Below are 27,622 nucleotides of genomic sequence, written 5' to 3' on the forward strand. Positions count from 1 at the left end.
CATAGAAAAAAATGATTTTAATTGGATCTTTATTTCAAGTCTTTTGATATATATGTAATATATCGAGATAAAATCATGTCAAACATTAGCAAAGTGTACAAAAAAGTAGTTGGCTGCAAAAACGAATGTAACCAGAAATCCTGAATAAAGCTTTAAGAAAATTTCATGTTTTAGTTTATAAAAATAACACAGAAACTAAAATCCTTTCTTTTCACAAGATGAGGCTTTTCTCTCTTTACTAAAAGTTGAATGACTAAAGTGAAAGTAGAAGCAGAGAAGCTGCTCAGTGGTCTGCATCACAGTGTGGTCATGCTGTGACTTAATGTGACCACCTCTCTGCTTTCTGTAACAGGCTTTAAACTCAACTAAGAGCAGGTCTAAATGGTTCCCCCAATGAAAGGCTAAGTATAGCTGTAGCAACGTAGCAGTAAATCAAATATACAAGTTACTGTAGTAAAATAATGTAACAGGATTCAGATTCCATCACAAAAATAAAGTAGAAATTTCTAATAATATCTAGACTACATTAAACCTGGGCTCACTTGTAGCAAACTTAAACCCTCCACCCCACAGCAAAACTATAATAATTCACAAGGCTGCAATTACATATATACACACATACACACACACATAAACACAATATGTATCAGGGCTGCACGATATTGGAAATAGTGACACTGCAATATTGCAAGAAAGTTATGGTAGAGGTTGACCATTGTTTGGGAATCCAGTGGGTCAAGGGATTCCCGTGGGATTCCTGTGGGATGAGAGTCAGATTAAGTATTCATCACGTGGTTGGGACGGGACAGGAAAAGAAAACCCAACAAGGAGCAACAGGGACCATAACAACTATTTTTGAACTAAAGTTTTGGCCACACACCTGTCTGCGTGTGAGGTGTTTAGGGAACACTGGTAAATTGTAGCTTCTACCAAGTCTGGATGTCAGGCGTTTAGGGGATATCTGTAAACTGTAGCTGCAGAAAATAACCTGGGTTACAGTCTCCCCCTCTAAATTGCATGACTCTGCATGCACATAAGTCACATGAGGCGCCACCCACCACAAGTAAATTCTCAACCTGTGGGAAACAAAAGAATGCCATTGTCAAAATAAAGTCCTCTAATGGGACAGGATGGGAAAGGAGTTAATCCTCTGGCACTGAGATTTATTATTTTTTTATTCTGTCATGGGATTGGAACGGGACAAAAGTATTTTTGTGGGGGTGGGATGGGACAAGAGTGACAATCACTCCTGTGTCAGCCTTTTAAGTTGTAGAATGTCGTGTTTGAGTTAATTTGACATTGCATGTGCTCACATCACGATAACAATGCTCAAACAATATACTGTGCAGCCCTATTGTCTGTGCGTGCATGTGTGTGTGTGTATATATATATATATATATATATATATATATATATATATATATATATGTATATTTTACTGTATGTATAGTAACACTTCTAAGTCAGACATACACTAGATACTGTAATGTACATTTATAGCACTAATATCCTTTATATATATCAAAAGGAGGAAAAATATAATAACTATATACTATTTGGCTTGTGAGAGAGCATATAGATCATGTGTGATAAAATATTGCTGATAAAAAAAAGATACCCAAAACCCTCAGTTATTTCCATTTGGAAATGCATAGAAATGTCATATTAGACTGTAACATAATTGATGGCAGTAAGTTAAGGCTTTTGGCTGAAAGATTTGCAATAAATTTCAGTATCTGCTCCTCCTCAGCAGACTAATGAACCCAGATAGGGGGTGGACAAAATAACAGGAACATCTTACAGCCCTGCAATACACACAGTGCTACCTGTGTGGCTGATAAGGTTCACTTTTTGATTATGTGCGAGGGATGCTGAGTCAACTTAGGATAAAAGTGTTCATAATATTTTGTCCACCAGCCTGAATATTACATGTTTTGTGTATGAACAGAAAGCACACTGTAAACATATAATAGCAACATCCAGTCTGACAACCAGTAAGAATCTGAGTGACCTCACAACCACCTTTTAGCTTGTAACCTGAAACAGCAGTAACGGCAACAGAAAAACATTTATTTAACAGAGTGTTACGTGTATGGGTGGGTGGGTGGGTGTGTGTTCCTGTACTATTTGTATGTCACTGGCCAATCTCTACTTGCTGAAGGGGTTATTTTAAGACCTCTGCATACCTCTGGAGCTGGTTAGTATGTGATTAATTCTGCCAAACACAAAATTTAAAGATTACATCAATACAGCTTTTGTCTGCATCCATCTGCACCTTTCAAAATTTTAACAGTTTAGTCTGATCACACACAACATTCGCTAGATATACAACACTTGATGTTGTTACAAGGCTATGAGGATTTTTATACCAGCATGTCATTGTTTCTGTCTTTCACTCTCCTGATTAAAGAGAGAATGAAACAAATGACATACAGTAAAGCATATACTGTATGTTGGGGGATGTGGTTATATTGAACCTCAGCACTAAGTTTTGGGGTTTTACACCAAAATTCTGTGAAAACCTATAATGGCACAACAAACAAATAGAAAACATAGATACATGGATGGATGTGATGAAAATAACTCTGGGTATAAAATGATAATGGCACTATGGTAGTGGCAGTGGTTGCAGTAGTGCCACATCATCAGGAGATAGTAGTTATAATACAGGGATGTATGTATATGTGTATTTGTGTGTGTGTGGTATGTGTGCATGTGTAATATCCAGCTAGAACCTTTCAAGTGTTTGTAAAACGGATGATGAGGAGGTTTGCTTCTGACTCTATGCTGACAGTCAGGGAACCTTTATTTCTACATTTGTGGTGTAACATAAAGACAAAAACAAGTAACACCTGAACATTCTGCACTATGGCTTTGGAGATCAGTGTCATTCACAATAACAAATCTAAATACTCTACGGCAAAATACCTACTTTGGTCATTTCTTGGCAGACAACAGTGTAGTGTGTAACTGGTGTAGATTTTGTTGTGTGTTTGATACCATTGTCTTTGGCTGACTATTTAAAATTTTTCTATTTTGGCACTTTGGAATGAAAAAAACAAATACCCACATGTTTAAGTTTGCCTATTTAGAATACAAATCCTGACAGCTTTCTTTGTGTGGAGTTATTTCCTCTCACATAGGTGTACAAAATACTTGCATGTGGCTCTGCTGTCGACTATAATCTGTGGTGTGTTTAAATGCAAAGATGGCGAGGTGATAACAGGCATTTAAACAGTTGGTGCTGGTCACCACTAGTGTTTTGAGGACAGCTTGGTGCGTCATGACCCACAATCACAACTTCCTAAACCATTGTGTTAGCACTGTACATTTAGAGAGACATGCTTAATGGACACAGGGCCTAAATATGTGTGTGTAAATATGTGTTGTGTGAGTGTGTACGTGTGAATGATGCGTATGGAGACTCAGTGTTTGATGAAGCCATGCATCATCTCCAGCGGCAGCGGGAAGATGATGGTGGAGTTCTTTTCAGCAGCGATGGTGTTGAGGGTCTGAAGGTAGCGCAGCTGCAGGGCTGACGGAGACTCGGCGATCACCAGGGAGGCCTCCTTCAGCGCCCGTGATGCGTTCATCTCTCCCTCCGCTGCAATCACCTTGAGAAGGAAACACAAGGACAGAGAGCTTTGTTCTCACAGCTCATTGGAAGAAAGCTCTTCTGTAATCTTTCATCACTTCTTTAAAAGGTATAGATACTCTATAAACAAAAATGATTAAGTTGGAGTAGACCAATATGTTAACACCCTGCAACGCAATGTGATTTTTCTCAAATCATCAAGTAGAAGTTGACATAGAAGCTCACATAGAAGCTAATGTTACCTATAAAGGGAAATGAAGCATGGGAAAGGGAGGGTGACATTTCAAACGCTTTCACAATCAATACCAATATCTAGAAATAATATGGAGCAATTACTAAATACACATTAATTATGTTGCATGTGTTTGCTTTCATAGTTTCTATTTTTGGGTATTGTTCCTCCACGAACTTGACATTGCCCTTAGGAAACTGTCTTCATTATTAGATGAAGCTTTAGCCATCATTTACACTCACATCAGAGAAAACAGCAGCCCAGATGTGCAAATTTGTGTGACTGTTGTGCGGTTTGAGAGGACCTCCTACTTTAAACACAAAGAACCACCTTACCTTGGCTCGGGCCTCGCGGCTGGCCTCAGCCTCAGCTGCCATGGCTCTCTGGAGCTGAAGGGGCAGCTTGACATCTTTGATCTCCACCCGCTCCACCTTGATCCCCCAGTCATCTGTCGCATCGTCCAGAGAGGACTGAGAGGACACAGAGGCAAGTGGTAAACATTTCCTGTAATGGGTTAGCCGTCATAAAACTACACACCCGTAAAGTCTGCTTTAACCCCATTTAACCACTGATCTCAACTTGTCCACTTTGGATAGAAACAGGCAACACGCATTTTTTATCCCAGATATTCTCACTAAGTTAAAAAAAAAAAATTCCCTCCATTCTTTTTTAAAAACTATCTTGGTTTGTTCTAAACTGTCCAGCAGATGGAGCTCCACCAGGCTGCATGTTTGTCACACCACAATACACAATCCAAAAGCTACACTTTCTGGAAAAACCAAAACCAACATCATATTACTACAAGTGGCAGATTGCAAGTCTGATCTTAACCTTTATGAAGGATGTTTCTGATGATCATCTAAAACAGACTGGTCTCTGTTCTGAGTACAGTGACTGTGTTGGAGAAAGGCACTTTGTTCTTGTTCTGGTAAATCAAATCAAACAAAGCCTCCTACAGTGAAAACAAAAGTGGAAGGTACAAGACTAAGCCTTGCTCTGCAAGCTCCTTGAATGTATGTGTAATTGCAACTGTGTTTATATTCATGCTGTCAATAATTGTCACTACGTATATTTATAGTTATCACCTGTGCGATTACATGCTGTATATTCAAAAACATGTTAATGGCCTCTTAACTCAACCCTGCTCCAAGCCAGATGAAAGCCAATATGCACTTTGCCATTTTCAAACCACCACAGGAGGAGGAAGTTCTTCATTGTATTTCAGTGGGGATGGTGAGCTAGTGTGGGGGCTGACACACAAAAAACTTTACACACATTAGTGTATGTGCAGATGTGGTCTCAGACACCCAGCATCTTCACTTTTAAAGTAATGAAAGCTGGCAGCTTCTGTCTGCAATGCTGGGTTCTAATAAAACTGGTGAAAAGTGTAAAAGGGCAGACTCAAAGGAAATTTATCACAAAAAACTTTATATGAAGAGTTGGTCTTTGTCAAAAGCCTAAAAAGTAAGTCAACTTGGTCATGACTAATGCTAACTTGTTAATGGGCTGTCAAATTTATCCATCTAACATGAGCTCTCCTAAAAATAGATTTTTGATCAAAGACAAACCATCTGACTGGATCTGCATGAGAAATAAATGTTCTATCTTTTACAGTAGCTTGATGTAAACTGAAAGTAAAAGTTTAATGAATAAATAAATAATTAAGCTCAAAGGCAACAACAATTAACTGCAGTTCACTCACGGTTCCCTGAGGTTTCCTTAGTTTATAGCTGTTACATTCTTATACACTACAGTTTGTTGGTGTAACTGACACTGACGCACACTTCAGGTGATAGATGTATTAAGCAGCTGGTAAACCTGGCTCTAAGCAAGTTGTCACCGTAATCCTGCATTCTGTTAGAGTCAGACTGTGTTACTGGAGTCTCATATTATTACCTGCATCTATTGTTACTGATGTTTGCTGTATAATACCTCACTGTGCATTTTCCAAGGGTCCGACCTCAAAAACAGCACATCTACATTTTCTTTTCTAAGAATCACAGGAACATCAGCATATTTACATAATCTGGGCTGTAGACAGTCTGGCGTCACAATATCACATTCAATAAGACAACTCATTCTGTAGTACAGACATAGGCACATGTTTGACATTGTTCTAAAATAGCTACTAAAACCTAAGAATGAAAAATCATCTATTAAAGTGATCCATGTAGAATAAGACTATAAAGATCGACAAAAATATTTTTAATGAAAATGTTAATTTGTCGCAAGGTATTCATTATCTGTAGCAGCTTTGCAAACACCTGTTAAAAGCCAAGTATAGCTAACCAACTGAATTATCATATTATCATCTATTAGGTTTTTATGGTACATGTTAGCTTGTTAGTCATATTAGGCAATATGAAAAATGCCTATTTACACATCCAGCAGAGACAGAGAAACATGAGTGATAATTTGTGTTTCTGTCCGCCTGACAAGTCTCAGTCTAATTCACTCTCCTTTAGATTGAGTCTGGTCACTGACTGCAGAGATGGCTGACTCTCTTCACCAGCTAGCTGCTAACTGTCTCAGCTGCTAAGTGTCTCAGTGTTTTTTGAAACAACTTTTTTGCCTGAGAGTCTGCAGGGCCAAAAATAACTGATTCTTTTCAGTGAGTTTGTCACTATAAGCAACACCTTCCATACCACACATATATGTTGATTCATTACCAATTTAAAAAAATATTATTCAGTGCAACTTTAACTTAATAATAACACATTTTTGCATTGTAATATTTAAACAGAACAGCTTAAATATATCAAACTCAGAAATCTGTACTGGATAAAAAAACACAACATGAAGATGAGACTAAATGTGGACAACCGGAGTGATCGTCAAACATCTCCAAGCCATACATAGCACAAGAGCTGATGGCTGTGTATAGCTGTAGAAAAAGGCTAACAAGCTTTCTATGGCATATTAGATAAACTACTATTACCAGCATATTTAAAGTTCAAATGCCAACCTACCACAACGGTATGAACTGTTTGGTAAGTGTGTACAACTACTGCTGTACTCTACCTGCATACTGTGTGCGATTTCTTCACGGTCAGAAAGGATCTCTGCCAGGTTCTTGGTACCCAGGACGTTCCTCAGGGTGGTCTGGGCCAATAGTCGTGTAGCAGCATCAGCATTAGTGATGTTAGCCACAGCCAGAGTAGCATTCTGGACTCGGTAGTAGACCACACCATCCACACTCACTGTCACAGAGTCTTTGGTCAAAACCTGAGGGCAAGACAGTGATTAAACACATACAAGAGGAAATAACAGGAAGAATTTGATTGATGTGAAGGAAAAAATGTTTGACTTGTATCATTTTATTTGTCAAAGACGGTATTACTGGCGGGCTCTGTCAAGAGTCTGTGCAATTATTTTGATGTCCTTTGAATTTCAGGGGATGTGACAATGTATTTGTTTAATGTAATTGGAAGTGTGCATGTCGTACCTCTTGCGGTGGGATGTCAAAGGTGATGGTGCGCATGTCCACATTAATAAAGCTGTCAGTGCACGGCAAGATGAAGAACAACCCTGTGGAATCACAAGAATGCAAATAGTTTTAACAAAGACTAAAGCCACTGTAAACACAATAATGAGAACGCTTCTTCACAAATGTTTGAACACACCGGGATGAATGAAATTCTGACAGAAGGCCAAGTCAAGCTCTCTTTGTAAGACTGCAGCTGTGCTGACAGCAAGGCAAAGCTGCAGATATTTGCAGCTTTCATGAGCCTGTTTCACGTCACAATAATTGAATTAGTGCAATAAACACTACTAGGCATGTGCCTGAGTGAAATAGACATGTGCTAGGTGTGCAGTCATTTAGCAAACATTAATACCCCAGCAGTTAGAGACTTATGGGCTGCGTTTCCTCTCAGGATATTGTGCATTTAAATGGCAAGATCACAACCATCTGTTCACAAGGGGAAAAGAAGACAACGGCAGTCTTTTCATGCTGTTTCCATCATGACATTACCAGCATTCTCAACAATTTACTTCTCATCACACATATAAAGAGGCCATAGTTGCTTTCACACATCCTGTGACGCAGAGGAAAATTCCACTGATAAGCACCCTAAAAAAAGCTCTGCTGATCAAAAAAAGTTCCAACACACTCTTTGCATCTCATGACAAACTGTCCTCAGGAGCCTGTTTCAAAGAAAATATATGGAGATGTGTCCTAAGTCACTATTGTATCACAGCTGTTGTAGATGGAGAGGAAACCCAGTTTTACGAGGGTGATGGTAAGGGGCATTATGGGAAACCAGATGCTGGATTGGCTCTGCCGGTGCCTCAGGAATGTGAGGTTTGCTGGTAGAGAGCTATTATTACCATGTGCTGTCATAAAAAGGGCCCCCCCTGGCTCTCAGAGGAGTCACATTTCAGCATTTTGAGAGGACACTGCCTTGTTTTTAGATCCAGTAAAAACAAGAAATCAAAGATAAAGAGACAGTGACTTATGATATGTATGCAAATTATTCCTTGTGGGAGTCCGTATTTTTATTTAAACAAATACGCTGCCTTACAGAACAAAGTCATATCACTGAGAATAGGATGATAAAGGCATTCAGACTCTGACAGACACATATGCAGCAGCATTGCCAGTCATATGGCAGTCACATATCCTTCATACATTAAACTACGAATGTGGCCACACCTACTAAACATCAGTACCCTTTGGGCTTGAGTTAAAACTTTCTTCCTAAGGAACAGATCCTAACCTCCCATAGTATAGATTTAGCTCTCCAAAGTACATTCCTGTTTGTAAGTGTGTTGACTGTATTTTGATGCATTTACTATTGCTTGGCTTTGTCTATCAGCACCTCATCACTATGAGGTTAAAGTGTAAAGTGTAGGACTGTTTAAACACACTCCTCCAGTTCCACAGCAGCGATCAAAAAATACTAACAAGAACAGACTGAAGACAAAAAGTCTCTGAAACAAGAAATTGGTGAGGATGGCAGCAGTAGATCTGAGGCAAAGCATCTACAGGGAAGATACCAAAGTTATACTGATGTCTGTGGGTCATTTAGTCAGTCACTGCCTTTAAACAATATGATACTAAACATTAAATGTGATCACTTGAAATTTATGTTAACTTGTCCAATGACTATAGCCTCCCTAAAATAGGAGGAGTGTGTATGAATATGGCTCCAATTCCTGCACTGTTTGTCTGATGTAAACACTTTCATTTAGAGCTGACAGTCAACACCTTGTTACTGTTTCATTAAACCTTGTTACTGTAACAGGGTTAAACCTTGTTACTGTTTCATTTCATCCCAGAGTGCTGGGGTACTGAGACAAAACAACAAAACATTAGTCACTGTTCAAGCATTTATGGTCTGTACTGTGTATATCTGCATACTCTCAGTTGTACGTCTCAGTTGTCATAGCAGCCAACGCCATTAAGCCTGCTGGGAAAAGGAGTCATCAATCAGGAGTCTAACTGCGTCACCAAACAGAGACCGGCAAGATCATCTGAAAAGCTGGTCATGTGACATCTCACTATTGTTTCTGGCAGAGGCACCACGCCCCAGAATCAGTCCTGACTGGACAAAGACAGACCAGTGCTTGGTTTCCTCCAGCTACACTGTAGGAGGTCAGTGTTAACTCAAACTGATCCACAAATTCACTTAGTGAAAAACAGCACGCTAGAAAATCAATTTACTCCGTGTAAAGCTCAACAAACTCACATCCAAGTATCAAGGTAACCAACTTTCCTTTTACATTAGTCACACAATGGCATGATCTCGCAATGAAAATATGGTCTAAAAATGATGATGAACTTTGTGTTGAAAAGTCAACTGATACAATAAACAGAGAGGAGGCGCACACACTCTCTCCAACACTATCATGATCTCTGTGCTCAGCATGCACCTTTCAAATTATACTAAATATACATATGTCAGTCAACTTTTATCTCATCTTTGTGGTTTCCACTGCTAGTTTAAACTTTAGTCAGTCCTCCTCCTCATGCTCTCAACACAAAAACAAGAACATTTACAATAGGAAATGTGCAGCCCTCCGGTTTAAAAGCTTCACAGGAAAAGACAACACAACTCTCCATTTAAGCAAAACTAAAGAAAACCAGAAAATCTAAACATGACCTTGTGAAACAACCGGTCCCAGAGATATTTAACTTCTAGAAAGTTCTTACTCTAACAAATGGATGCCAGAGCATAAACAAGTTATACATCCATGTCCTGTTATTACTCAGTTTACAGCATCCTCTAGGCTTGCAATCCAAACTGTGCCTTAGTTATTTTAGGTCCATGCCACCTAAAATAGTGTGTGGAATTTCAAAACAAATGTGCAGACAACTGAATTGTGATCCTGGGGGAAACAGAGGTACCATACACATAGACATGCTGGAAACATGTCTGAAGTACAGTGATGATGAAGTAAAAAAAAAAAAAATGCTGGTGTATTAAAAAAAACAAACAAAAAAAACAAAAACAATGATAGTTTCTGACCTGGTCCTTTGGCTCCTCCTCGCAAAATGCGCCCCAGGCGAAAGATAATGGCTCGCTCATACTCTTTCACGATCTGCACACAGAGAAAAACCAGACAAATGATTGTATAAGAGTCTTTTCTTTTTTCTACAAAAGCATTTACCCTGTTGACTGAAGATGCTTTTTAATTAAATAAATACAAAACAATGGTTCAACAACTTCCAAAGACTGTTAAATAAATAGAGAAAAAATAGAGGATGACTCTGCAGTGGAAATTTCCAAAAACACTGGATAAACAGACTGGGCACTCCTCTGTAATCTATTATACTCTATCACCATACCAATCAGCTTTGCTAGTACAGTGGAAAATAAACACTGAACTTGACAAGCAGCTCACCTTAATGCACATCCATATGGAGAGGGGGAAGGTAACCAGCATGAGGAGGATGGAGAACCCGACCAACAGAAAGCCACAAAAGCCAATGTCAGCGTCTTCATTATCCAAAGCTGGGGGAAAGAAGACAAATACATGTGCAGTAATAAATTCAAATGATTCTAATTGTCTGTGGGAAACTGTGCATATATGTGCATTTAAAACAGCGGTTCAAAAAGCAGATTCATTCAGATTAAACTGTTAATGTTATCTTGTTAAATGAACTACAGTTTAGTCAAATCACAGCTTCCATCCATCTCTGATGTACACGGTTAGTCAGGTTTAATGACAAGTGCATTCAGGCCCACACCCACTGCTCTAGTAGGCGTCTGATCGGTGTAACACTGGCTCCCACACCATCCGCCCTGCCTGCAGAGCTCACTTTACCTGTGACATGCAACCACTCACGGCTGAGATTCGTACCTTCAGCATCATGTAAACCATACCTGCTTGAACCTACAGACAAAGTTAGAGGTCAAAACGCCATTGAACGAGCGACTCAGACAAATGTTACAGGTCGACATTCAGTGAGAAGTCAGTGAGTGAACGGATACATGTTAGAAATACTACCTGATGTTTAAGCGAGTCAGTGTCATTAATGTCGTTACCCGTCGGTTTATCTCAGATAACTGTTAACGGTTACATCAAAATGTCTCTGAAATAATCAACATTGATTACCTTTGGGTTTAACAAATACATCCCACCCTGTGGCTGAAGGTGAATTCAGATAATACCGGCTATAACGCTAGCTAGGCTGGCTGTTTTAAAGTTTGTCGAAACTAAAACGTTACTCAGAGGTTATCGATCACTTGCTAATATTAGCATGCTAACTAACTAGCGGCGGCTTTTAGGATGGCCGCTGTTTGCTAACCTGATTTACTGTTTACTGCTGACGCTGGGATTTTCACACCAGCACACCGGGTCTTTAAGCAGTTCTGCGCTATGTCTTGTTCATGGAAAAGTCAAATAACCTGGCATTAGTATACATGTTTGCTTTTCAACCGCTGAACGATGAGCTACACTAATTGCTAGCCGTCCGGACAGCGGACCGTACGAACCGAGCAGACCCTTACCCGACTGACGCTCCCGTCTGCTTCTTTCTTTCATTGCAACATCCTCGTCGTCCATAGTTAACGCTAAACGAAATATCTCACACTGGCAGGACTGTGTTGACTAGAGGAGCTGTAGTCGTGTGGGCTGCTGTGGAGCAGAAGACCCTCCTTCACCGTGAGAGTGACTCCGCGGAGCCGTGACGCAGTGGATCAAAGTGGGCGCGGCTCGGCCTGATCACACACACTTACGAAAAACTGGTGATTTCAAAGGTCATTTACTGAAGGCTAGCTAAATGGTGCATTTCCTGTCACACATCACCCCACCAACCAAAGGTGTAGCCCGCTAATAGAGCTGGAAGTGCGTTTATATTTTTTGTTTACATTTGGAGTCATAGTGCATTAATGACACCAATAATCTATACACACCCTAAAAAGACAGGATTAGGAAACTCAGGAGAAAATGCTGGTTGAAAGTTTTGGAAAAAGATATTAACAGGACTTCCATTTAAGATTATTTTGTCAAATCTGAGATATTGGTCCTGTATCAGTTTCATAAACGCCCACTGCGCTGCAGTTCCCACACCGTGGCAAAGCTGCAAGTAAAAAGTCAAATGGCACAGACACATGAGACGAGGCCGCCACCACAGAAATGTTCTCCTATATTTGGCTTGTGCTGGTGTGTGGATGGTTCCAGGCAGAATCAAACTGTGACTGACTAATCAAGCTGCAGATGATTGGGGCCTACACCCACAGGGGCCACTCAGAGGCCTCTGAGGTCCATTTTTAAAGGTCTCCCCAGACACCAAAGACACAGTGAGAATGAAGCACTCTTCTCTGTGGCAGCTGGCAGCTAAATTAGCCAGCACTTTAAACTAGCTCATCTCAGCTGGCTATTTATAAGCCACGGTGCAGGATTAGTTAACAGCTGACAGCCGCTTCCATTAATAACCTTCCAAATTCACTTTCTATTGTAATTCTGTCTCTTAGTGCAAAGCTATTGCAAACCAGTCATGTGTCCTACTTTATGGCTGCATGATGCTGATAATCTTCAGCCATGCCTTTTTCTATACACTAGAAAAATTAGAAATGTCACCAGATATGGCAAATTATTTGCTTTTTGGTTTGTCACTTCAATAGTGGTGAGTGAATAAAGAGCTTTTAACATCAACAAACATCTATGAGGATGGCAGTGTTTTAAGACATGGACAGAACTGGACATACTGTATCGGCATTTTGTCATTGTGGACACGCAAATGCACTAGGACATATCTGAAGCATCAACAAATGGTGAGCACCTTAGTGGTGGGAGTGATGATGGCATGACATTTCTCGGAGGGGGGGTGGGGTTATTGTTATTCTGCCTTTAAGCAAACAGCAGGGGTTGTCACAGAGCCGGATTGACGTCTGTTTGAAAGGGAGGATGATGACACTGTTGTGTTACACGTCACACAACAGAACATCCACATGCTATCTAAAATCACACGCTGGGGCGGCATTATATCAGCTTTGTTTGGTGCAGTGTAAACAAGCAAAGGCAGCATAACAAGGGGTCTTCTTAACAGCAACATAGCAGGATTGAAAGGCTGGTATGTAGCTGTCAGGAGGGCTGGATCAAGTCAAGCTACCTACAAGTCAAATCTAATTTTGTCTGAAGAACAGACCAATCACTCTTATTTATCTGCTGAGATTCAGTTTACAGTTCAGAGTTGATTGATCTCTTAATTCAGTAAATCCTCCAACTTATTTACTTTTTTTCTACATCCCTAAATTAAAATAAGTTGATGCAAATTTTATGATTTAGCAATTTTCAAGAGAATAAATAGACTACTGTAATGACTTTAAATATCACCACAGCACATGCACAAATGACACATATGATGCTGAAGCCATCAGGATCATGTTATAATCACAGTGATGAAACACAACAGTGGAGATGAAGGAGATTTGCAGTGTATAGGTTGTATATAAACACCAGTTGGCGAATTGCTTCAGTGCCCTTGTACTGATGTATGTCTGTAAGCCTCTTTAGTCTTAGCTCCAACCATTTCAGTGGGAGACCTGCTCGTTGAGTTCAGGTGGTGGCCTGTACAGAAAATCCAGGCAATTCCAGGGAGTGTGATTATCCTGGGAGAGCAAAAGGGATGGTGGCTATGCATGTTGGAGTGGCCTAGAGCTCCATCCCATCTAATCCTCTTTTAATTAGGGTGAGAGAAAATGCGGGACCCCTCCTGGATTAGTCACAGCACATTGACAAAGCACCAAGCTGGGACTAGAGTACAGGACTGGTGGCCAGTGTGGCCAGTTAGGTGCAGCAAAGACCCTCTCAAGCGTGAAAAAATGCCCCCTCCATTTCCCTGCGGCTACCTGGAGTTTGGCTTTCCTGCTTCTAAAACAAAGTGTCTCTGGTCTCTGGTGAACTGGGAGGATAAGTTACAGCATATGATTCGCTCATTTCCAATCCTTCCCCCATTTTTCACTCTCACTTGATAGGCTACTGTATCTGCGGTCACACTTGCTCCCTATTATCCACCCTTTTTGCTAAGCCTACAGGGTACTTTGCCCTCCTCGTTATCGCTCCCCATCCCTAACTATCTCTCTTCATGCTCTGTCTGTCCATTTCTCCATTCCCTCCTTATTTTCTTGGCCAATAATAGAGTTTCAGCCTCATGCTGATGGGGATTGCGGTGAACAAAAGAATCAATAAAGAGCCAAATAGTCTGTGCTGCCCACTCAGATCTCTGAAAATGCACAGATAGGGCTTAAAGAAGCTAGTTCAATAGTACACAGTACAAAGTCATACAGCCTTGTTCTAGATTACAAGTTCTTACAACGCCTCAGGTCTATATGCAGAAGAATCTGGATGCAAGTGGCACATTTAAATGAATCCATAATGCAAATTGTAAGTTTTACTGTAAAACAGTAATGTTTGCGATTTTTTCTGTTGTGTTTTCAGGATCTCAGGCAGATGGACACGCACTAGGGTTCACAAATTTAATCAAAGAACATCAACTGATCATATAAAATCAATTCTTTGGTGCTAATCCAAAAATAGATAAGCGCATCTGGCATGAATAATACAAGTCTGAAATGTGACGTCAGTAGGGGCTCTATTTTCTGTAAAAAAAAAAAAAAAAAAAAAAAAAAACAGGATGTAGATTATACAGTAGATGTTTGATAAGTCATTGGATAAGTGGCCACTAGGGGTCATTGAGGTGGTTCCAGTGAGCTGCCTGCTAACACTGTCACTCTCAGCAGTGCTGAGCAATGTGTAAACTGATTAGCTAACTAAACAGGTCTAATGACTGTCTGAAACAGTGCTTCAACTGTGCTGAAGAAGAAAATGCTTTATAAATAGAATGAGTTGAATAGTTTTTTATTAGACTCTGAACAGTCAAAACCAAATTCCTGCTCTTTGTAAAACAGAAACAGACTGAGAGCTGGTCACTGATGTTTATTTTATATACAGTACAGGGTAATTGTTTCAATGGCTTTAATACACATACTGTGGTCCATTAGTATATGGACAGCTATGTACCAAATACTGATAAACAAATATCATTAGACGCATCAGTTCTGCAGTTGATGCTGTTAAAAGGTTTGCGGATTGATAAATGACTAGTCACCAGCCAGTATGTGAACTCATCATTTCAAATTCACTTTCTTAGACGGTTTGTGTATCCGCTCTGGTCCAACGCTGTACTTCCCTGCATGTTCTCAATATCACAGCAGTCTTGCAAGAGATTTTAATGGCACCTAAATGAACAGTGACCGATCAGTGTTTTGATACCATGAGATCTGGGTGTTACGACGATCATTAAACCAAGTTTTAGCAAATCCAACAGTTGTTAAATCAGCTCTGTTGATTTTAAGAACATTATGATTGATTGGGAGGATGTATTTCTTTCCAAATTTTGAAGCAAATCTAATCAGCATCATAGACATTGTGCACTGACAACACGACATGTTGGGCAAGTCAAGTGTAAAGAGCAAAACAGTGGCATACACTTTTTAACCAGAGGAATCTCAAGCAACAGATGCAAGTTTGCAACTGAGCCGATCACAGGAGACACATTTGGCATCTGTCACACACACACACTAAAACCATCAAGGTTTCATTGTGGTAGGTAGGTTGTAGAAACCTGCTGAAGGTGGCAGACATTTTACTGATCGATGGGCAGAAGACTAACAAAAAAAAAAAAACATTCAACCAGACTCAAACGTTCTGCACTGATTTGGTTATGACATGAAACACAGCACTCCTCTGCATCACTGATATACTGTGTGTCTCATTGACATGAACCTGTTTCAGCAGTCACCTTAACACCACTGAACACACTTTCCTAACTGTCTCATAATTAGGACAAACGTAGGACAATTAATTTCATCATGCATAATTATAACTGTAGTTTATTATAATTACATAATGACATGGGGCAGCCATGTAATTATAACATATCCTGTCTGGTGTAATTTATTTCACATCAGACAGGATCATTAAAGCTGAGGGGAATGAAGTGAAGGGGCTGGACTCAGAAAAGGACAAACTGCAGCTTTTCCTGCCTCACAGCCTGTAACACTGGGTGGCAGTATGTCCCTCTAAACAAAAAGGTTTCACCCCGTGTCTCCAGCAGAGGAGCTCAGTCTGTGGGAAGTGAGAGTCTCTGAGGTGACTTTAGAGGATTCCTCATCTCGCTTTGACCAGTCTGGAGCTTAAAAGAGGTCAAACCTCCTAAAACTGTGTTTGCCCAGGGTCTAAATCACTGAGCGTTATTTTAATTCACTTCTATCCACCCAGATTAGAACTATACATTAAAATTGCTCCTTTTTGTCTTTTTTCATCATGTTCAGCATATTTCAGGAGAGGGTCGGTACACTCAGATGTAGACAGGTTCAGACATTTAAAGTCAGTCACTATAAAGCTTTGCTTGCTTTAACTGATCAACAAAAACGATGCCACATTCAATCACTAAAAGCTAATTGTAAAGCAATACACGGCCTTTTTTGTAGGTGACGCACTATATAAATATCAGTTTCATAAAACTACAATGGGTCTTGTTTATTTGTTTAACTATATTTGTATGAAGACCTGTGAAAAAGACTTCCTAGAGTTTTTTTTTTTAATCTGGAAATATTGTATAATCTTATATTATCTTGTGAAATACAAGCTTCATTTAAACTGTGTGAAGAAAAATTCAAAAACACTTGTATGTTTTATTGTTTAAGACCATAATCTGCATGCTGTATGTTGTTATTTACATGTATTTGTTTTTCACTGATCCTTGACTGACATTAGCAGAAACAAAGGTATTAAATTTCCTATAGAAAGCACATAAACTAATCCACAACGTAGCCTGTTTCTCAAAGAGCTGTTGTTCTATTACCACTGTGGTTTTTCATCCAATGAGATCTTCCGTAGGCAGAAGAAGTGTATTAAATTCTAACAGACGGACAGAGAGTCACAGGAGAAGCCTGAGGGGATTTATCAACTCCGCATGAAAGAGCAAGTAAGGTCAATTATAAAATCACACTATATAGTCTTCTTCTTTTGTTTTAGTCTGGCTACATTTCCACAGATTCAAATGCAATATAAAAAAAAAATCAATTTCCATTATTATATATAATACCAGATTATCCTGGAAAAGTCTGCAACAACTGTGAATAAGCCTGCAACATATGACTTTACTCCAAAAGTTGACAGTGAAGATAGAGGTCACAGAGGTCACAGCGAAGATAAGCTGAGAACTTGTAAATCCTGTCAATCTGTTTTCAAATTACTGCAGTAACAGCATGCGAGGTGTTGTTTCCGTGTATTATGGTAATGTAATAGCTGAGGCAGGCCTTGGTCTGCAGCTCCTGTTTGTTCGCAGGTACCGCGCTCGCTGCGTTTGGCATTCTGCTCCACTTCTCCCACTGAAATGAGTTCTCTCTCTCCCTCTAAACTTACAGAGGATGCGGCGCCCACACAGCTGTTCTCCCCTGAGCTGGCGTACATAAAACATAAAAGGCGAGCCTATATGAAAAATGCACAGAGCGCTGGAATATAATGTGCTTGATAACCTGCTGCTGTCGGGCAGGAGAGAGATAAAGAGAGAGGCCTGCCCTGGATAGATTCCTTTTCTGCAGAATTCGTTTGACTGCAGGCTTGGATGGCTGCCTGTGCAAACATTTACTCACCGCGCTCAATCCATGGATCACATTACAAAGATTGATTGTTCACTTGCCTCTCACCCTCTACTATTTCATTGGCCAATATCAAATCAAATGGGATTCTTGAAAGAGGAGAATCTGAGGGGTAGAGTTGTTATGCGCAGAATAAGTAACTGTGCTTCTCAGGCAGACGTGAACAAGCCCAATGAGTGTGTGTGTGTGTGTGTTTCGAGCAAATTCCTCCCATTGTTCTTGTGTATTTGAGATGAATTGAAATGCTGAGTGCCAGGCAGCGAAAACAAGTCAAAATGATTGTTACAGCTGAAGGAATGGCACATTGCGCTGTGTTTCTCTCACTCATATCGCCACGTAAATTAGCCAAGCTGCAACGCAAACTTGCAAGGCAATTAATTTGTGACACACAGGTGCCTCGCTACCTACCGCCGTGTAATTGCAAAGTTCACAAAAGCGAAATTAAACAAGGGAAACACTGGATTGCGTGCGCTCTCTTTGGAGAATTTGTAGTCCAATTAAAGCTCAGTAGGTTTGAGTTGTGGTGGCACAGATACTGCATCCTGTGGTCGTGCCAAACCTTGGCTCATAATCATCATTTCAGCTCGAGCAATTGCCAAATATTTGCTCAGTTGTTTTTAGGGGCCTCTGGGTACTGTATCAAGAAGCCTAACTAAGAAAACAATTGTTCAGGAGGCAGAGCGAGGAGCAAAAACTCATAATGAAACAATGTGAAAATGCCTCCGGTCCCTCGACGCGCCGCAGAGAACCAGATCGAAACAGACATTACTCTCAGTTCAAGGTGACCCACAGCTTTTACCCCAGTCTTTTCCAACCAACTACACCAGCCAAAGCAAATCAAATCTATAACTCTATAAATCTATTCTGTGCAGCAGGAAGACGCACTCCCTTTCTGCTTTAATCAATACAAAAGTGAAAGCAGGTTAAAAAAAAAAGAGCAGAGAAAAGGCAGGAAATGTTGGTGTTGGTGTGTCAGAACTGTTCAAGAGGAAGTAAAGAACCAAGATGTGGTGCTTTGACCCCAGGGATGGAAGGTCAGCACACAGGACGTTGGGCTTTCTCCTCAGCTAACCTGCTTTCAAAATAACCAAACTGCTCCCCGAGACCCTGAGCAACAGCAGATTAGCCCCCCTCTGCTGCGTCTTGTCCTCTCCTGCCAACACACTCGTGCTCTCTTTTTCCATTTCCCCTCGACGCCTTCCTCCCATCATCATTTTCCTATACCCTGCTCTCCTACCCTCCTCGCTCTCGCCCCCTCACATCGTTAGCATTTAGATAGTTGAGAGCAGAGGAGCTTGGGTAATAGGCTTTTCCCTTCCCTCCATCCCTCTTTCCCCTCTTGCTCAAATCAGCTGAAGTAAGAGGGATTAAATCAAAAGAACAACAATGATGATGAGAGCGACTGCGAGGGAGAGAAAGGGAGAGAAAGGGAGAATCAGGGGGTGGTGGGGCTGGCGGTGCATAACGCTTGATCGGCTGCGAGCTCATTAACCCAGGCCTTGACAGAATTGATGTTAGAGGTGATTGGAGATTATCACATTTAGGAGATACTTCATCCCCTTATCTCTCTCACCCCACCCCCCCACCCCTCCTCCCTCCCCTTTTTTTTGTCCTTTCCTCCACGGTTCTCTTTCTCTCGATTTCATCCAGGTCAGCTGCCCCTGGTTCGATTCTCCTGGGTGCGTGTGTGTGTGTGGAGGGGGGCTTGCAGATACCATCAACGCCGGCTCCCGTGTCTGCTTGATCTCCTAATTCTGCTTCATTTAAACTTCATCAACTGTTCCACTGGACCGGAAGCGGAGAAGAATGAAAACAGCTTGTGTGGAAACAGCTTTTTCTCCCTTGCTCCTCTTTTGTTGTTCAATCTGATATGATATCCCCAAAGCTGCTGCAGCAACCCCGACCAACGCCCACACACACACACACACACACACACACACACACGCCACCTCCCCTCCTGAAACACACACTCTTGCTTATGCATATAGACACCTGCACTGCAAGAAATGTCCACCCTCATCAAATCATCTTTGTCAATCAAGTCCTAAAAGTTGTGTTTTGCTGGTTTTCTTACACGTGAACAAACTTGTGTCAGGAGATTTCCGGTAGTGAGGGTCGCTCTCTTGAAACAAGGCAGAATGAAGCAGGTCAACACAGAAGAGTAAAGAAACAGGACACTAGCTTTTAGTGCTAAAACAATGAACTGATTGTCAGAACAGTAAAGGGGAATTAGTGTCCTTCAAGCATGCACAGCTTCTGGAAACAAATGTATGAAGTCTGACAAAATAGCCCCTGATGTCTTCAGGGTTGTGTGGGGTTAGGAGTGAAAAAGATGGGGGCCTTTTAAAATACCAGTCAGTGATTTTCCAATAAAATATGCTATTGGTTGCATTATGGGAATTATAGGATGAAGCATTTTTGTAGCTAAACCCACACCTGAAACTAAAAGTCAAGACATCTTGACATATGCTTCTTTGATTTTGACTTTTCTAATTTTAAATCTGTCACAATGTGATGGAAGTGCAATAGTGAACTGCAGCAGTGGCCCTTTAATCCACAATAAACAGTCTGGCTAAAGCTTCTTGTAAACTGAGTATGTTTAGGTTTTGGACTGTTGGTTGGTCAATACAAGACATTTGAAGATGTTTCCATGGGGATGAGGAGCTTGCAACAGGCATTTTTCACTATTTTCTTGTATTTCATAAAACTGAACATACCAGTGATAATGGAAATATCTTAGTTGCAGCCTGAGTTTGTTTTTGAAAGTTGAATTGTACTGTGAATAAGTAGTCGACTGACTGCTCTGGAAGCTTCTATTACTTGTTTTAGGGGATAATATTAGTGTGTTACAACTTGGGTCTTGTTTTCAAAGGTCTGTCCAACATTTCTATCAGTTACGATAAAGTTGTTTTCACCAAACATGGACATTTCTGAGATCTGGAAACACAACGATATTGCAAAAAATGAGTACAATCAGTCAGACAGGCTGAAAACAAACCAACAATTTAATCAGATCACCCAAAATCTCATTCATAATCCCTCATCGGGATAACTGTGGTGGATATTTACAATTCACCAGTTTGAATGATAATTTTACTGCCTTTATTTTCCTCCAGACTTCATTTATACTGTAAGTTCAGTTCGTTTACAGCCTGTCCGGTCATCTGACTGCTCGTGCTTGTCGATCAGATTTCTGTCTTTTAACGAAACTGCTACATGTTAGCAATTAGCTTTGTGACTACAGTGTTACTATTACCAAACAATTGTTGGCCATATCTATAATAATAAGACCAAAGAAACATGAAGTTTTTTGCAGTGTGTTGCCACTTGCAACCCCACAAACTCAGACACACACACGCTAATCCTGCATGCCCTGGACGCCACTCACACCCCTCTCTCCTCCCTTCACACTGAGAAATTTTGCATGCCCCCTTGGCTGAGGCAGAAAATGAGATTACTGTATTTAAATGACTATGGTAATGGCGAGCATGCTGCCGGGCCCCTGTAGGATAAGGGATTTCTCCTGTGCTCATTGTTAGCAGTTTTGCAAAGTGCCATCGTCCTGCTCCAGCTCACAATGGGGATGTCATTTAAAAGACATTTCTCTTTCTTTCTCGCTTCTCTTTATGCCCCCGTGTTTCCCCCATCAGCCCCGTGTACCAGTCCCCAGGAGGACCAGTCTCTGCGTGTGTGTGTGTGTGTGTGTGTGTGTGTGTGTGTGTGTGTGTGTGTGTGTGTCAGCCTGCCCGACCCACCAGTCCAGACATAAGGTGAATATTCTTCATTCAAAGCTGCACTAGAGTGATTGGACACGGTCAGTCTGTTTTGGAAGACATAATCCAATCTATGTTTGTAATGAAGTGTACTCTCTGAGGACTGACACCATGTGTCTGCTGTGGAAACGCAGAGGACAGGTGGCCAGTAGGTCAACTATTTGGCCGTATACCTGCACAACTCAACACATTTTCCAAGAGCAGGATTTATTCTGTTATCCTGAATGTTCACTTTTAGATTGAGAGGTTTGGTGTAAAGATGCAAACAGCTCAATTCAGCATAATGAACTACACATGGTTTATTACGCCAAAAAAAAAAAAGCACAAACTGTACAAAATTCACTGTTTATACTTCCTTAGGCGTTTTCAGCGTTTTTCAGTATTTCCTTGACTGGAAGGAAACCATGAACAGCTATTTTGATAATGATTGATTAACAACCTGTGATTGAATAATTTCATCACAATTTTCTTAACTAGCTTGTAGAAACTCACAAGCCAATTTTCACACAAACTGATTTGGATTTCTGGAGAAGGATAAGTACATTTTTTAAGACTATATTGATTGTAGATGTTTCATCTTCTGGGATTAAATGTCAGAAGATGAAAATTAGCACCTTTCAGGAGTCTGATTTTGTTCATCTTCATCATATCCATTGCGGATAGATGAAAATATAAACACTTTATGTTTCACAATAGATTAAAAATATGTTAATTGATAGCCCATGAAATGCTGCTTTATACGATCAAACAAAAACACTGCGTACAGAGAATATTCCAGGTACAATCTCATGTAAATAAAATGACACACCTATTACACGTGGTTGAAAGGATTAGAAGAGGATAAACACCTGAGCAGGTTTTACAGGCCTGTTTCTCTGGTAGATACTCAGTGAGAGTGTGTCAGTGGACGCAGTTTTACATCTAACAGCTTACAACCACTAATTTACCCACATCTCCGCACTTGCCTTGTCTGTGGTATTTATTATGGGAATTTATTATGGATTCATTTGCGCAATTAAACGCTTTCACTTGACTGATTCCAGTAGGTTTAGACTTGGTATACTTACATTTTGGGCGTAGAAATAAATAGATTAATACAGAACAAGAGCTGGGTATTGACATTGGCTCCTTCTTCATGGCTTTGTAGAATAAAAACAATGTGTTTCAGGGTGGTGGGTGGTTCACTGGGGAGAACTTGTACTCATCTCTTCAATATTTCTAAAATCCTCACTACGTCCCTGTTCCATGTCAGCGATCACTGCGCGCAGGCTGCTGATCCAAACTAATTGAGGAAATTATCCCCGTGCTAATGTTGAGATTCAGCCCTTATGGAGTAACAGTGAGGGCTTTAACAAGGGAGGAGGCTCTTCATAAAGAAAAAGGATGAGAACAACAGAGACATAGAGGAGGACACTGGAGAGAGAGAGATGGAATAAAGGAAGAAAGAGGGATGTGCTCAGAGGGACGGCAGGACGCCGACTGCGAGCTGTGATGTTGCTGTTGCTTTTCCTCTGCATCACAGAGCACTTCATCATAGGTGGGTTTTTCTCCAGGTTCCCTCCCCATCCCGTCCGGCCCCTCTGCCACCATCCCCTGTCCCTCTCTGCCTCTCAGGCCCCCCGCCGCAAGCCTGATCTATTGGTTTTCAGCAGCGTGTGGAGCGATAAATCATGGGAATGGGGGCCGGTGATGATTAGGTTGCGGGGTGCAGAAAGAGAGAGAGAAGAGAAAAGAGGGGACGGATGGATTGGAGAAGGAAGAAGAGGAAGAGGCGGTGGAGGAGGAGGGGTGAAGGTGGGCGCGGCAGACTCGTGCACAGCAGACAGGTTACTGATGGTGTTTGTTTCTCCAAGGCTTGTACCTGTGCAGGGGGCAGATTCTCCTGGGTGTTACATAAAGGAGCTATGGGTCTGCTGGGGCCCGACGCAGCCTCGAGGACACATAAAGTGAGCTGAAATTACCCAGGCGCTGAGATATATACAGGCACGGCACCATTGCTTATTCTAGCCAAGCCCATTATATCAGCCCTGCTCCTGAGACGAAGAGGAGGAGGAGGAGGAGGAGGGGGGAGAAGCAAAGTGGGAACGAGATGAGCCCCTGGGAGAAGGAAATGTAGATTAATACTGTTGCATACTTTACCACAATTAAAACTTCATTTGTCTAAATGTGTGGACTTTAGCCTCATTTAAGCCTTGGTGGCTTGGTAGTTTTTTAACAGGAGAAATTAAGAGTTTGACCAGAACACATTTACAGCAAACACCTCAGATGCTGTTTTTTGTTGTGTGTCATTTCAAAAATGGATAGTTACACCTCATTTTGCCCAGCTTCTGGAAATTGGGCTCCCTGTCAATTATTGATACCTCCACCAAATCTGATTATATAAATACTGAGAGGAATGTCGATGAGATTTGTCTGGAACCGGAGCAAAACTTGAATTTATTGTCTCGTTGACAGAGATTTGCCAGTCAAGCACCCTTTAGCCTGTCACCTTTTCCTCAGGTAACAAATGCACCCAGCCGCCATGTCTGGAGCCGAGGAGTCGGAAAACACAAACACGAGCAGGGGATGATAATGAACAAGCTCGTGCGTGTGACTGAGAGCGGGATGTGCCACAACAAGCCCCCCTCACATTGTACAACTCGGTTTTACCGCTCGCCCATTTAATGGCTGTTCTCTGTTACTGTATGTTTCATCAGCGGCGCAGGGTGGCAGGTGGGAGGGATCCTGCCTTTGGAGGAGTGGAGAGGGGCTTTGTTTGCTTTAGTTTACACGCTCGCTTGTTGTTTGTTGCATGTTGGCGCGCCAGCTCTCTGCCGTCAGCCTCGCTATCATCGAGTCTGACAGCTCCGCGGCCATGTTTTGAAGGGAGAGGAGGAATTAAAAGATAGAGATGGGCGGGAGAGAAGAAGAAAGGATCCAGGTGCTTCGCTTTAACCTCACCTGCCAAGATCTTACAAAATGATTTTCTTTTTAGGATCTCTGGTTTGAGGTTCGAGATGAGGCTACAGAAAGCACCTTTAGAGCTAATGTGGGTGACTCTCCTCTTTTTCTTGGATGCAGGAGGAGAGGAGGGGGGCCCAGGATTACAGAGATGATCCTGCCATTCATCCTAGCTCTAAACAGAGCCCCGTCTTCCCTCCCCAAACCCTGCTAATTCCCTTTTGATGAGGCGTGCTAAATAAATCCTATTTCCACGCCTTTATTCCCAACCGACTCCTGGAGCGTAGATCAGGGACGCAGATTTTAGGGGCTTCTGCTGCCGTTTGGGACCCACAATGGAGCCTGTCTGCATGGCGGCCTATTCCGTCCAGTCAGCCTCATTATGCTTTCACCCCAACACATGCCCAGTGGCCCACAAACACACACACACACACACATACACACACACAAACACGAGCAGACTGACACATTTACACATGTAGGTCCATACAAATACGCCATGATGGCTTTGTGCAATTGCCGGACATCATGTCATGTACTTCAAATTGGTGGTTGGAGTGTAAGGGGGTACTTCAGGTGACTATGTGTGTGTTTGTGTGTGTGTGTGTGTGTGTACTGTGCATCTCCCTCCTGTCCTGTCGGCCCTTCCACTCTCACATGCTGAGCCCCTGCGCTCGGCTATGACGCTAACAAGCTCCTCCGTCTCTCCTGCTCTGTCTACACCGGGGCCCTGTTATTAATGGGGACCAGCTGGGAGTGGTGAAGGTACATGCACAGCCAGACAAAGCCCCATATATAATCATAAAGTCATAACAAACGACCTGATGTAAATGAGGATGGGGGTGTTTCGAGGGAGGCTAGGTTTGGAGAGAATAGGGCCACGGCTGCTGAGGGTCCGGTAAATGGAGAATCAACGTGTCATCTGACATCAAAATGGCCAGTGCCCTCTTGGCTGGCTGGCAAAGACCTGCCTACCTGACCTTTGACCTCCCCCTGGACACAGCAGACTGGGGGTCAAGGCTTGAGAGGCAGCGCTGAGTGCTTCTCCGACGGCTCATTTCTCTGCTGATGGGGCAGTTAGCCTGAGAAGAGTGCTGCCTCAGTACGTGTACGGGCAAACAAAAGACAGCTTTCCAGACTCTGCGCTGCTAGCTTGGCCCCTTTGACATATGGCACCACTATTACACAGGCTTCAGGACCTGGCCGACTTGCACAGTCTTGGATAAATTTTTTATTTTGCGATAAAATAATGATTATGATGTAAGATTACAAGCGGTGAGAATCCTGGCCTGCTCAACTGCAGTGTGTCTGCATTGGCGAGGCTTACCCAGACACATGCTTCCAATTAGCTGGGCTTCTTCATGTAAATGCTTCATAAATTATCCTCCTGCCCTGGGATTAGGTGCTCATAAAGAGAGCTAGCATCTCAATAAACAGCAAAGGTTGTGTATGGAGAGTAAATTAGAGGGACAGTTTGAGGGTAAGGACAGAAGTGGAATAAAAGAGAAAGGGTGGCAGTAGTTGATGATGGAGTTGGGGTGGGGGTGAACTCTGAACAATCCAAACTGTATTTATATTCTTCTCTATCGGGGCAATCGGAAAGTGTCATGTTACAGAAAAGTCTAACGTCCTCATACTGGGCAACTTGCTGGTCACAGACACTAAGAACAAGGGAAGTCCCTGATGTTCCAATAATATTCACACTTTAACAACATTTAAAATTAATAATATTCAACTTTTAAGTCAACATGGACAAGAATTTTTTAAAGTGCTCAGAAACATGTAGATTTCCTATGCCATCTGCTGATGAAGATCATGTGATGGGAATGAAAGCTCCACAAAAGCTACTAAGTGGACCTGAGATTATTTTTTCAGTATTCCTATAATATAATAAAAATCATTAATATTCCAAAATAATCTTCATGAAAATCTAAAAAGAATTACATGATAACGAAGACCTATATTATTAATGTTATTTTATATATGACAGCAATATATGTATATGTAACATTTTTAAATGCATAATATATACAACATTTTAGTAATATATGACATAATAACCAGTTCTATTTACTAAAGAAGACCAAAAGATGCAGCTGAAGGCAGTAAGTGGACCTTTAAACTTAGACTATTTTGTTACTTATATTGTTCACATAGGTCAAGAATACATTTCCATAATATTACATAATTAAACTACATTTGTACATAGAGATGCATAACATGACTGTATGCCTTCTATATGTGTGTATTTCAGCTGTTTACATTCATAAATGAATTGTTTATTCATAAATAAACAAGATAATTCTTTATAAGACTATTCAACTACATTAAATTGATTATACAATGAAATTAAAATGTTAATAATGCGGCAAATGTGTATTTGAAACACATGCACCAAGTTATCTAAGCCATATGAAGTTGAGGAGAATAACCTCAGACATATGGCTGCCATTATTTTCATTATTGGTTGTTTTGTTATGATTTTGATTAGTTGATCATTTGTTTGGTCAATAAAATATCAGAAATCAGTATTTTCTGCAGTGGCATCTTGAAAATGATCCAGACATATTCAATTTACAGTGATACAAGATGGTGAAAAGTATTAAATGTGACACAAAAGTTTTGTCATTTATCAAGCTGAAGTAAAACTTCTTTGTCTAATGTGTACAACAACAATAACAACAAAGTGCCTACTTTTAAGAAAGTACTGCTGCAGAACAACTTGTAGGTTCTCCTCTCTGCACACAGGCAGCAGTCAGTCCACGACCACTGAGTAAAAACCACAGCTTTTCCTAAATGGCACCGGCTGTCTGTGAAATACGTGATGCGATAATTGATAAAGCAGCAAGCCTCTGTTCAATCAAACAGACAATAGCTGGAGCATTATGAGAATTAGGCCGTTTGGTTTGGGCAAAGGTGTGGGGTGAGCGGGAGGTTTTTGAATTCTGCCAGGGTTGTAAAGCGTCAG

At 41.2% G+C, this 27,622-nt stretch overlaps 1 protein-coding gene across 5 annotated transcripts in view; it reads right to left on the minus strand.

Annotated features, from left to right (window-relative positions):
- Positions 1-12: 12 nt before the first annotated feature.
- The window catches only part of stom (stomatin), an 80,146-nt gene continuing 52,536 nt past the window's right edge, over positions 13-27,622 (minus strand). For 2 of the 5 annotated variants that reach the window (XM_071465279.1, XM_071465278.1), the window contains exons 3-8: positions 10,674-10,783; positions 10,298-10,370; positions 7,273-7,355; positions 6,849-7,052; positions 4,163-4,297; positions 2,089-3,614 (exon numbers count right to left, since the gene is read on the minus strand). In XM_071465279.1, coding sequence (XP_071321380.1) covers positions 3,426-3,614; positions 4,163-4,297; positions 6,849-7,052; positions 7,273-7,355; positions 10,298-10,370; positions 10,674-10,783 — 794 coding nt within the window. In that variant the 3' untranslated portion in view covers positions 2,089-3,425. Of the gene's footprint in view, positions 3,615-4,162; positions 4,298-6,848; positions 7,053-7,272; positions 7,356-10,297; positions 10,371-10,673; positions 10,784-11,096; positions 11,166-11,782; positions 12,006-27,622 lie in introns of those variants that run through there. The other 3 variants (XM_071465280.1, XM_071465281.1, XM_071465282.1) reach the window with 3 other exon arrangements.

The sequence above is a fragment of the Trachinotus anak genome, unplaced genomic scaffold (assembly GCF_046630095.1).
Source record: "Trachinotus anak isolate AG129_WGS33_773 ecotype Australia unplaced genomic scaffold, CSIRO_AGI_Tana_v1 ptg000028l, whole genome shotgun sequence".
In the NCBI taxonomy this organism is placed as follows: domain Eukaryota; kingdom Metazoa; phylum Chordata; class Actinopteri; order Carangiformes; family Carangidae; genus Trachinotus; species Trachinotus anak.